The sequence below is a fragment of the Orcinus orca genome, chromosome 13, assembly GCF_937001465.1.
Source record: "Orcinus orca chromosome 13, mOrcOrc1.1, whole genome shotgun sequence".
Taxonomy (NCBI): domain Eukaryota; kingdom Metazoa; phylum Chordata; class Mammalia; order Artiodactyla; family Delphinidae; genus Orcinus; species Orcinus orca.
In genome coordinates this window covers 24,476,283-24,489,373 of record NC_064571.1, presented here as the reverse complement: position 1 = coordinate 24,489,373, position 13,091 = coordinate 24,476,283, and the positions used below count along the sequence as shown (strand labels likewise).

Here is a 13,091-nt window from a genome sequence, read left to right as displayed (position 1 = left end):
GAAAAATATTTGTTGAAATCTCAATTTGCATCCTAATAGGTATGTGTGTTTTGTAAACACTTAATACATTTAGTGTCTTCTACATTACACTCTTAAATGAATCTGTATTACAGGAGTAACTATTTCATAAAATCTAGAAATTAGCAACTCTTACCTCTCTGGATATAGAGGAATAAAAACATCATCATCTATTGCCTTCTTCATTCTTGAAACAATGGGTTTAAGTAAATCCTATTTTTAAAAAATTTAAAAGCATCACTGATAGTTATAGGTAGAAATGTGTTTACCAAAAGAAGCAATTTTAACAGAATAGTGCAAATTTGTACACACTCACAGACTTAGGTGTTAAAATAACTATCAACTAGGTACAAGAGAACTTCATTCATCCATGTTGTTGCATGTTGCAGTAGTTGGTGCCTTTCCACTGCAGCACAATATTCTGTTGCATGATGGAACATTTATTTAGATGGTCTTCAGTTTAGGGGTTACTATGAATCATGTTGCTATAAAAGTTCTTGTAGAACATGTCTGTTAGTATGCATGGGCATACAATTCTAATGGGCATATGTAGAGATAGAACTGCTGGAATACAGTTCATGTTTATATGTTCAACTTTGTACAGAATGCCAAATTGTTTTCTGAAATAGTGGTATGCCATTTATATTCCCACTAGCCATGTATGAGAAATCCTGTTTCTCTACACCCTTACTAAATCCTGGTATTTTTAGGGTTTTTAAATACTTGCAATTCTGGTGAGTATGTAGTCATATTTTATTATGTTTTAATTTTTATTTTCCTATTGAGTAATCTGATGTTAAGCATCTTCTCATATTCTTATTTACCATTTGGATATGTCCCTTTGCAAAGTATCCAATTAAGATGCTTGTCTACATATGTTTTTTTTAAAATTTAAATTAGGTTCTATCTCTTATTGATTTGTAGATGCTTTATAAATATGGTTTCTTCACTGGTTTGTCAATATCCTTTGACATAGTATATTCACTTTGGCAAATTCATTTTATTGTTTGTATATCAAAAATTGAAAATAACCAAAATATTGAATCATGGGAACTTTTAAGGACATCATGTTATGTCCATCCAGTGCATGAAATATTTAGCTAAAGTTTATGAAGAAAGTAGTAACATGCAAATTTAAATGTTTAATATTTAAGTGGAAGAAGTAGGATACAAGTGTACATGTCCATTAGTATTAAAATTCTGAAATAAAAGGTAGGCTGAAAATATCCTACAACGGTATCAGTCTTTGTACTAGGATAAAAATTTCTATAATAAGATACTGGTCTTACACTTAAAAAAGGAATACATACTTGAAAAATGGAAACGGCATACTACATACTAGAGGGAAAGTTATTTTTTTAAGTCAGTGACAATGTGTGTAGCACAAATTAAGCTGTCATATACCCTATACTAAGCAAGTTACTCATAAATGTAGAATTCAACCAAATATATTTTTTCATAAAAGGTGTATCTAACTGAAGTCCTGTTTCTCTTTTCACTTAAGTATCTGTAACATATTCCTCAAATGGCTGCATATCAATATTAACATTAAAAACAAAAACTCAATTTTCTTTTACTCTCTCAAACATTTTGAATTCTTTTTTTTTTTTTTTTTTTTGCAGTACGTGGGCCTCTCACTTTTGTGGCCTCTCCCGTTGTGGAGCACAGGCTCCAGACGTGCAGGCTCAGCGGCCATGGCTCACGGGCCCAGCCGCTCCGCGGAATGTGGGATCTTCCCGGACTGGGGCACGAACCTGTGTCCCCTGCATCGCCAGGCGGACTCTCAACCACTGCGCCACCAGGGAAGCCCTCTTGAATTCTTTTAAAATACAATTATGCTTTGATTTTCTTCCACTTAATGTAAATGATTTTGAATCTCAGCCTTGATAAATATTTCCATATTAATTTTTGTTTCTTAAAAATAGTTCTCTAAAAAATGCTATAAAGGACTTTATTGAGTCAAATGACAGAAGTAGAATATGGATGGTAGATTAAGTACTGTTAAATTTACTGAAATTGCTAACTGTACTATGGTTATGTAACAGACTATCCTTAGCAAATATGCAACTTACTCTCAAAGTGTTCAGGAGAAAAAAAATCGTGTGTGTGTGTGTGTGTGTATATCTAATGGGAGAGCAAACACTAATGCAAATGGGGCAAAATATTAACGACAAGTCAATCTGGGTAAAAGGCCTATGAATATGCTATTTTTATTCATGAGAGTTTTCTGTAAGTTTGCCATTATTTCCAAATAATTGTTTAAAACAAAAGAAAACTTAAATTCACATATTTTATAACTCGGAGCTCATTAACTTTTCCAAGTAGTAAAATACCTTTGGTGGAAAAACAAAGTTCTCTAAAGCGTAAAGTTTTAACAACTACAGACACTTCTGTACACAGACTTTATTTTTATTTTATTATTTTTATTTTCTTATTGAAAGGTTCTTTAAATTCTACAATGCTTTACAATTTTCAAAAGTTTCACACACATGATAAAAATATGGGATGCTTCACGAATCTGTGTGTCACCCTTGCACAGGGGCCATCCTAATCTGTGTATCATTCCAATTTTGGTATGTGTGTTGCCGAAGTGAGCACTGTATAGAGACTCTAAAACAGCTCTGAAAAGGCACTTAAAAGCTCTGGCTAGTAGTTTTTATGATGCTCTGCATATCCATAGTGATAATCCTGGGTGGCATGGGCAGATGTTGAGGCCCTCAGGGGAGAATGAGAGTAGGTGCTCACCACAGCAAGAGCAGCATTACTTTTGTGTGTGTCTGTGTACAGGGGTGTGTAAGACTTTATTTGAAAAGTTTCTGTGGATAGAAAAAGAAATTTGAAAACTACCAATCTATCTAAGCATTCATCTGATGTCACTTTCACATTTCCACTAACCGGTCAACCAACCTATGCACTATCCCCTGAGGCTGTGCATAACTTTGGGCATCTTTTGACTATTAGATTTCAGTTAATGAGAAACAAACTTCTCTCCCCTACTACACCTTCCGTACGTTGGTCCCGGTTACTTCTCAGGATCATGCAGAGCAAATCTAATCATCCTTCCCTATGAAAACTCTTCAGGTTTAAGATTGATATCTCACTTTTCTACATTTTCTCTTTCCCATACCATCTTAGACACTCTCCATTTAATATACTTTAACCTAAAATTAAATGCAAAACACCCAGGGAAGTCTTACTTGTGAGGAAAGCACATACAACATATTTACTCAAAAGAGCAGACACCTAGTAGGATGAACTCCCATTAGTCTTTCTGCTACTCAAGTGACACTGTTGACTCATATTGGGTTTACGGTTGATTATAATCCCTCTCTGTTACCTATGGTTGCTTCAAAGCTGTGCCTCTCCCATCTTGTATTTATGCAGTTGAATTTTTGAACACAATGGTAGGACATATGTATATTCCTTTTACATTTTATGTTTTGAGAGTCAGTCCATTTTCTCAGTATTTTGAAATTCTTTTGTATTCTAATTCTTTTATCCATAGATCTATGACAGAATTCCTAGCTTTCTGCCATTGAGAAATTTTATTAGCATGTATTTTACATCTTCATCCAGTTCAATAAAAATACTGAACAGGACAAAGCTGAGAAGATTCTGGCCCTATGGGTCAGTATTCTTTAGGTATACTCTACCAGTTTTCTGTATATCTGACTGTACCATATCTTTTCCCATTTGATCCGTAAGAAAATCTTAACGTATTTAAATACATTATCTACTGTACCTGTACAGTACCTTATTTATCAGTGAAAGTAACTGAGATAATATGGAAGAATATGCTTTGATAAACAGTTGTTTGTATTTAGGAACCCCATCAATGAAAGATTACAGTAAACACTGCTTTCTTATTTTAAGTGCTCGTAATCCATCTCTGTAATAATCTATTTTAGAACATTAACCAGAATCAAAACTATTCTCACCAGACATTAGTTTACAGAATCATTTGTTTTTCACTTCAAAATCAGGAACTATGCTGTCTGACTTGTTCTTCTGGAACCTTTCTCATTCTCTTCAATTCTTAAATATCACTGAAAAAAATCACTGGCAAACTGTGTTACTAACCTGGAATATTACGTAGTACACTGATTCTCAAGTAGGGATAATTTTGCCATGCCTCAGAATATTTTATAAGTCTAGAGATATTTTTGGTTGTTAAGACGGGGAAGTGCTACTGGCATCTAGTGAGTAGAGACCAGGGGATCTTAATGCATAGGACAGCCTCCCACAAAGAATTATCTGTTCCAAATGCAAAGAGTGCCAAAGTTGAAAGTCCTGATGTAGTTCTAGTCTCCTACGAATGCAAAGACCCCATTTTCAACATTCAGAGTGGGATGGCTTCCAGAATTAAAATTACCAGTATAAAGACTTCATGAGTGAATCCATAACACCACTGAAAGACTTTAGTGGTTACAAAGTGCTGGGCCTGCCACTTTAATCTTTTAAAAGTGACTTGGAACTCTGGGCCCCAGCTCCTTCACCTGTAAAATGCAATTAAAGTCAACACATTTTACAAGGTTGCGAGGATCAAATGAGAAAATGTGAAAGTGTTTAAAAAATGGCAAAGCACTATTTACATTTGGGCTATAGTTAAATAATCCCACATAGAGAGCAAATACAGGACTATATAGCTGCTTCCTTGTAGCTCTAACCTACTAATCTTGGTTCTATGCTTTGTAACAACACAGAATAAATCTATTCCTTCTTCAAATATAAACACTATCTCTATACACATCTTCTTTTTAGTTGAATCTCTCTAATTCCTGCATGATTTTCACATGTTTTTATCCTGCTGTGGGTAAGTGGAAAATGCCCTTTCTCCATCAGTTGCTACTGTTCAAATCCTATTCCTTCCTTCAGGTCCCTGCTCAAATGCCACATCTAACAAAAATTCTTTCACTGCAGAAAGTAAATTCTCTCTCCTGCCTCTCTTTTGAGGTTCATAGCCCTTTATCTGGGCCACTCATGGGGAGGCAATGTGGTCAGTGAGATGAGCCTGGGCTTTAAAGTAAGACTAATAACCAAGGTACAAATCCTAGTTCTGACTCAAGGCTTTACTGTGAACAACTTTTCAAGATTCAGATTCTTCAACTGTAAGATTAAGCTATCACCGTTGTTAATAGGATTGCTGGGACTAAGTGGGATGATACAGGAATAAGACCTAACAGAGTGCCTAGTACATAGCAGGAGTTAGATAAACAAGTGCTCCTTGTCACTCCCACTTACTTCCTATTTGAAATAACAGTTTATGTACATCTTGTTTCCTCTAAGATAACATGCTTCTTAAAGGCAGAATCATACTGGTATCCCTATTCTCCCTCTTATGTCTTACAGCTTCCCTCCTTCATGACAGCAATTCCAAATGCTAAAACTTACTGCTGTTCAGAATATGAATATGACATGTCTCCTTGCTTTTTCAACCATCTTGGTTATTCCACTCTGGGTACCCTCCAGTCTGTCAATCTCTCTCTTAATTCTCTTAAAACTCAACGTAAAATTGGTTTACTTATTTAAGTGCATGAGTATACAATATTATCAACAAACAGAATTATAAAAAAGAGTACTACAATAAGAGTAAGATTCAACACTCTCAAAAGAGCCTCTAAAAAGTTCCTTCCTCTTTATGTCTTATGTTCAGTGAAACTCAAGTCTAAATTATGCTAAGATGAGAATCTATCCTATTGAAGCTTGAATCCTCAAAGAGATTACTGTTCTCAACTTTGGCAGATTATAGAAAACTAGTTAGTATAATGAATGTTAGCCTAGTTTTAAAATCATTGTTAAAGTAAGGTCATAATAATACTACACTTTTGCCAAAAAACAAAGGTAATTAGTATTTTTTTCTTTTAGAAGGAATGAATTTGCACTAATATATTTATGCCTTTTCGTCTCTGCAGGGCCAATGTATATTCACAAACCTGAAAGACAGCTGGCTGGGCCATGAGAACACAAATCAGACCACTGAACAGAGAGAAATAAGCTAATAAGAATGAAAGTAATAATCTGGATCTTATTGAATGTATGTGTATCCTTTTATAAGCATTACCATTCCTGTAAGAGTGTTCAGAAATATCAAGGTGTATTCTTTCATCTTATTAATTATAAAGAGCAAAAAATGGTCAATCCTAAATATTTTTCCCTAAATAGTTTTCTGATAATTACTTCTTCTGCATCTTCCGTAAACAAAGATTTATAATAAATGTTATTGATTTACAAATATATCAAGAAATTCATAATTCTAGAAATTATTACCTGTTTGCCTTTACTAATAACTTCATTTTCACAAGTGGAATGTTCTTCAAAAATCATTCTGCTCTGTGTTATTAAATTTGTTGTCTGTGAGGTTGACAAGGGATCCCAAATGAATTCTACAAAGTCTGAAACAAAAATTTTTGGTGGTGCACAATTTAGTTACTAGACTGAGCTTTGCTTGCCACATATAAACGATTGAGGCCTTTAGCAAACACTACTTCCCTCCTTATGTGGTTTAAAATCCATGACAATCAGTACCATTATGTATTTGCATACACTCTCTGTTGTTGCAGTCTGGCTCAACTGCAACCCTAGTTAAATCACCTTGTCACAGCATCTGTGCCTGCAACCATGCGGCTAAAACATGGCTGGAAAAAAATACACTTTAAATTGATCACCATGAAACTCCAGTGAGACCTTAATGCTGCCCAGCAATCACATTCCGTTTCCCTGGCCCATTCTCCTTCCCTCTGGCCTAGACAATTATTTCCTGCCCTTATCCCTCCTCCTTGCTCTCAGTTAATGGACTTTACTCTTCCAGATGACTACTTCTTACGTTTTCTTTTCTCCACACTTGCTCTCACTCTCAGCTGATCACTTCCCCATTTGATGAGAAAAATAGAATCAATCCGAAGAGAAGCTCCACAAGGTCCTCCTACAGCATGTACACAACTACCAGCACCTGTGCTCATAAACTCTAACTTGTCTCCCATTCCTATGGACGAAGCACTACACTCCTTGCCAAGGCCAACCCTTTATTTGTACAAAAGACCCCAACCCCTTTGGCTTTCTTGAAGATTCTGTTCCCGGAATTCTGCCCTCTCACTTCCACTGGATCTTTTCTATCAGTCTACAATTATTTCTCTTGTATTAAAAATAATCCCTCTCTTGACCCTACTTTCCCCTCCAGTGCTGTTTTACTTCTTTGCTTCATTTTATAACAAAATTACTTAAAAAACTTCCTATCTCCATTTTCTCTCCTCAAACTCCTGAATTCACTTCAGTTAGGCCTTACCTCCCACTATTCTCCTAAACTACTCTTACCAAGTCACAGATAACCTTCACATTTGTAAAATCTAATGGTTGATTCTACTCCCCATCTGATTGATCAGCAACAATTGCAACACTTTTCTTTACTTGGCTTCCAGGATACTACTCCCGTTTCCCACCTACCTCTCTGGTCTCCTTTACTGTCTGTTTGTCATCTTGTTGACTTTCTAAATGCTGGAGTACCTCAGGACTCTGGTCACTTACCTTCTCTTTCCTATTTATATTTATACTTTATACAGAATTCAACCACTTTCCAGCCACCTCCACTTTTAACACTCAAGCCTAAGCTACTATCATCTGTTGCTTGGATTACTGCAAAAGTTTCCTAACTGGGCTGCCTACAGTTCATTCTCAACACAAAAACCAGAGTAATTCTGTTAAAATGTTAAGGCAGATCTCGTCACTTCTCTGCTCTAAACTCTCCAACTGCTTCTCACTCTTTCACTTAAGTAAAAGTCCTTACAAATGATTATAAGGCCCCATATGACACAGCCAGTCATCCTGCTCACCTCTTCTTAGTCTCCCCCTTGCTCATTCTACTAAAGTTACCCTGGCTTATGTGCTGTTTTTCAAGCAAATCAGGCTAGGTCCTGCCTCAGGGCCTTTGTACTTGCTGTTTCTGCTGCCTTGGATGCTGTTACCTCAGATATTCACATGGCCCACTTCTTTACTTCCTTTTGGAATCTGCTCATTTGTGACCTTCCCAGGAAAGCTTTCCCTGGCCAGCCTATTTTAAATTGCACTACTCTTTCATAATTTGTATCTCTTTCCCTTACTTTATTTTTCTCCTTGGCCCTTTTAACCAACATACTCTAGATTTTATTTATTTATCTTGTTTATCCTTTGTCTTCTTCATGGAATGTAAGCTCCATGAGAGCAGGGATTATTATTTTGTTCATTGTTGTATACACTGAAGTAACAACTGTGCTTGACCCTTGTAAAATACATGTTAAATAACTTTTTAAATTTTTCTTTGCGGTACGTGGGCCTCTCACTGTTGTGGCCTCTCCCGCTGTGGAGCACAGGCTCCGGACGCGCAGGCTCAGCGGCCATGGCTCACGGGCCCAGCTGCTCTGCGGCATGTGGGATCTTTCCCAGACCGGGGCACGAACCCATGTCCCCTGCATCGGCAGGCGGACTCTCAACCACTGCGCCACCAAGGAAGCCCTAAATAACTTTTAAAAATGTAAATAGGTTAAAAAGAAACATCCCAGGTCAAATATAAAACAGTGATTTCTCAGGCATCTAGAAGGTTAGGCTTGTAATAATCTTAGAAATATTTGGTCAACTAATACTGAGAGCCTACTATGCGCCTAACATTAACGACAGGAAACAAAGCAATAAGTCAGACTAGGTAACTGCCTCTGAACAATTCTGTCTAATGGCAAATACAAACATTTAGGTAAGCAATTATAATTTAATGCATAGATGCCACCCTAAGTATGAGTTCAGAGTGCCACAGGAACCCCGAAAGGTATGCCTAATCCAGTTCCTAGAAGTAATGTCCATACTGAGTTCTGAAAGATGAGGAGAAATTAGCTAGATGAAAGAGGTAGAGTTAGGGGATTTGTCAAGTGGATGGACGGCAAAAGGTATAAAGGCCAAGGAGAATATAGCTTAAGTCCAGTAGAGGTGGAAATGAGGGGAAGAAGGAACCGAGCATGGCAGGAGATGGGGCTAAAGCACTACTAAACAGAGACAAAATCCTGAAAGGCCTAGAAAGCATGTTAAAGAGTTTAGACTTCATCCTAAAGACAGTTAAGAATAATTAAAGTGTTTTACGTGAGGTATGACAGAATCAGACATATTTTAGATAGATCATCATGGTTTTTGTATAGAAAATGGGTTAGAAAAAGGAAAAAAAAAACAGACTTGGCAATTGCTTATATAAGGAGGTAAGAAAAAGGGAGGAGTGGATGACTTGAAAGTTCTGGTTTGAATATGTGGGTAGCTGAAGGTACCATTTTCCAGACAAGGAATATAAGAGGAGCAGGTCTGCAGCAAAGATGGCAAGTATGATTTTGCATGTGGAGTTTAAGTTGTCAAGTAGATGTACTCAGAAGATACTTTGATAAGAGAGATCTGGTGCTCTAAAAAGACATCTGGACTTGTTCTTCCAGTTCTTTTTCATTTAAAATGAAGCAGAATAGTACCATCCAAAAGAACTTTCTGTGATGATGGAAAAAAACATCTTACATCTGCACTATTTAATATGATAGCCATGAGTGATATATGGCTACTGAAGATTTAAAATGTGTCTAGTGTGACTGAGAACTGAATTTTAATTTTACTAATTTGAAATTTATATTTTAATAGCTACATATTGCTAGTGGTTACCATACTGAGCAACACAGATATAGATGGCACTAGAGGAGAGTATGCCAGGGATTACCCAGGGAGCTCATGAAGAAGGTCCAGGATAGGACTTGAGAATAAATATACAGTATTAATTTCTCATAATGCTACTTATTTGAGGAACTGTTTAATTGTAAGTGAAATATTTGGAGTTTCCAGATGAGTACTTAAATGAGGCACATATATTCTATGCTATCATTAATAGTGCTTAATAGCTAAAAGTAAATAGTTAAAAGTACTATCTTTCTAAGATACCCATGATTGCACTACAAGTTATATGAAAAAAAATCTTTAAAGTATAGTCAAGTTGGCTGAGAAGCACTATAAAGTAAGTTGCTTCATCTTTTAAGAGTTCTGCAGACTTTGCTGTCAGAATTCATTCTCAGTGACATGGTGGAACAGATCCTTATCAAGTACAATTTCAGATAAAACAAGTCTTCAGACTGAAGCACAAGCATCAATGCCCAAGGGCTTCTGAGTGCTGGTGGCAGATGTGAGGGAAATGTAGTAATGTTTTTTAAAGAAAGAAGAAACACACTACACAAAAATAAACTCAAAATGGATTAAAGACCTAAATGTAAGGCCAGCCACTATAAAACTCTTAGAGGAAAACATAGGCAGAACAGTCTCTAACATAAATTTCAGCAAGATCTTTTTTGATCCACCTCCCAGTGAAAATAAAAACAAAAATAAACAAATGGGATCTAATTAAACTTAAAATCTTTTTTTGGGCCACGCCACATGGCTTGTGGGATTTCAGTTCCCCAACCAGGGATCAAACCCAGGACATCAGAAGTGAGAACATGGAGTCCTAACCACTGGACTGCCAGGGAATTCCCTAAACTTGAAATCTTTTGTACAGCAAAGGAAACCATAAACAAAACAAAGAGACAAGCCTCAGAATGGGAGAAAATATTTGCAAATGAAGGAACCAACAAGGGATTAATCTCCAAAACATACAAACAGCTCATGCAGCTCAATATCAAAAAAACAAATAACCCAATCAAAAAATGGACAGAAGATCTGCATAGGCATTTCTCCGAAGAAGAAGACATACAGATGGCCAAAAAGCACATGAAAAGCTGCTCAACATCACTAATTATTAGAGAAATGCAAATCAAAACTACAATGAGGTATAACCTCACACCGGTCAGAATGGCAATCATCAAAAAGTCCACCAACAGTAAGTGCTGGAGGGGGTGTGGAGAAAAGGGAACCCTCCTACACTGTTGATGGGGATGTGAATTGGTACAGCCACTATGGAGAACAGTATGGGAGGTCCCTTAAAAAACTAAAAATAGAACTACCATAAGACCCAGCAATCTCACTCCTGGGCAAATACCTGGAGAAAACCATAATTCAAAATGATACATGCACCCCAATGTTCACTGCAGCACTGTTTACAATAGCCAGGACATGGAAGCAACCTGAATGTCCATCAACAGAGGAATGTATAAAGAAGATGTGGTACATATATACAATGGAATATTACTCAGCCATAAAGAAGAACAAATAATGCCATCTGCAGCAACATGGACGGACCCAGAGATTGCCATACTGGGTGAAGTAAGTCAGACAAAGACAAATATCACATGTTATCGCTTATATGTGGAATCTAAAAATAAGGGTACAAATGAATTTATTTATAAAATAGAAGTAGAGTCATGGATATGGAAAACACACTTATGGTTACCAGGGGATGGGGGGGAGGGGTAAATCAAGAGATTGGGATTGACATGTACATACTACTATATATAAAATTGATAACTAATAAGGACCTACTGTATAGCACAGGGAACTCTACTCAATACTCTGTGATGGCCTATATGGGAAAAGAATCCAAAAAGAGAGAGGATATGTATAACTGATTCACTTTGCTGTACATCTGAAACTAACACAACATTGTACATCAACCATACTCCAATAAAAATTAAAAAAAAAAAGAAACATAGGGGAGAAGTTAAGGGAAAGAAAGAAATACATGTAGTAGAGATGAAAGTGTTCCCCTAATAAATGACTTATAAAAAAGTAACTAATGAAAGTAATGCTAGGGCTTCCCTGGTGGTGCAGTGGTTAAGAATCCACCTGCCAATGCAGGGGACATGGGTTTGAGCCCTGGTCCGGGAAGATCCCACATGCCGCAGAGCAACTAAGCCCGTGCGCCACAACTACTGAGTCTGCACTCTACAGCCCGCTCGCCGCCAACTAGAGAAAAGCCTGCGCGCAGCAATGAAGACCCAACGCAGCCTAAAATAAAATTAATTAATTAAAAAAAATAAAAATAAAAGTAACGCTAATGTCACAAATACTAAAGATCCAAAAGTATCAGGAGTTTGATAGCCAATCACTTGCACAAACAAGCATTTTTTAATCAGCTTAAATTATAACATCTATTGCTTTTTACTGCATATTACAGTTGCTGTGTTCAAAAACGTCCAAAAAAATTTGTGACTGTTAACAGAAATTAATGATCTCACACTTTGCCAAAGAACAATTTAATTTTATCAAGATTACAAAACAGTACCTGTAAGTCGAGGAATAATTGTTTTGCTGATGACAGTAGACAAGATTTGCTTATCAGAACTATCTTCCTTCTTTGAATCTTCCATACTGCTATCTATAAATTCTTCTATAGATGTGAACCATGGCATCTGTTTTAAACCTATGGAATCAAACTTATAAATAAAATTATCTAAGTTATAAATAAATTCTTAAACATTAGTTTATTTTTAAATAGTTAACTTTTTCAGTAATTACCAGAGCTTCTCTAAAGATCAAAGGAGAATAATTCCATATTTTAACCCAATGTATACAGTACTAGACCACCAAGGCTAGGCAGGATGACATGACTAAGACATGATGTCTAGGCAGTAGGACAGAACACTGCGCTTCATGCATTCATTCATATCCAGAAATGTCCACTATGTGTTCAGAGCCTACTACATGGCAGGTACTGTTAGGAGCAAAGTATACATTTATAACAACAGCAGTTAAAATAGCCACGTAATTTATTTATAAAAATACACTTAGCTCACGCAAAATTCACTTCTGGCTCTCTCAAGTCTCACTGGCACAAATATATACTTTGCATGTGGTTTAGCTTATTATTAAACAAACAACAGATGGTCAATTATTATTTGTTGAATAACTGAATGAACAGATCTTTGCTAGATGTAACAGAGTACTCAGTTCAGCTGGAGTGGTTAACAACTAGGCTGCTTTCCGACCAACTATCTACCACTTTCTTAGGGATAAGCTTGGCTCCTAAACTATGAACACTGCATGGCCCTAACACAGAGCCTAAAGGCATGCATGACTAGAGCAGAGGAAGATAAAACGACAAGGATCCATCCTTTACTTTGTTAAATCTTTATTTTCAGCTCTCCTTTCTTCCTAGAGTT

General features: G+C 36.5%; 1 protein-coding gene and 1 non-coding gene across 3 annotated transcripts in view; both read right to left on the bottom strand.

Moving 5' to 3' along the window:
- Positions 1-13,091, bottom strand: part of GCFC2 (GC-rich sequence DNA-binding factor 2) — a 75,171-nt gene that overhangs the window by 9,836 nt on the left and 52,244 nt on the right. The window contains exons 11-13 of one of the 2 annotated variants that reach the window (XM_004283232.3): positions 12,215-12,365; positions 6,286-6,410; positions 155-231 (exon numbers count right to left, since the gene is read on the bottom strand). In XM_004283232.3, the coding sequence (XP_004283280.1) occupies positions 155-231; positions 6,286-6,410; positions 12,215-12,365 (353 nt within the window). Of the gene's footprint in view, positions 1-154; positions 232-6,285; positions 6,411-12,214; positions 12,366-13,091 lie in introns of those variants that run through there. The other variant, XM_033411729.2, reaches the window with a different exon arrangement.
- Positions 2,513-2,616, bottom strand: LOC117197920 (U6 spliceosomal RNA). Its single transcript, XR_004478821.1, has one exon. It is a non-coding gene; the product is annotated as a U6 spliceosomal RNA (small nuclear RNA).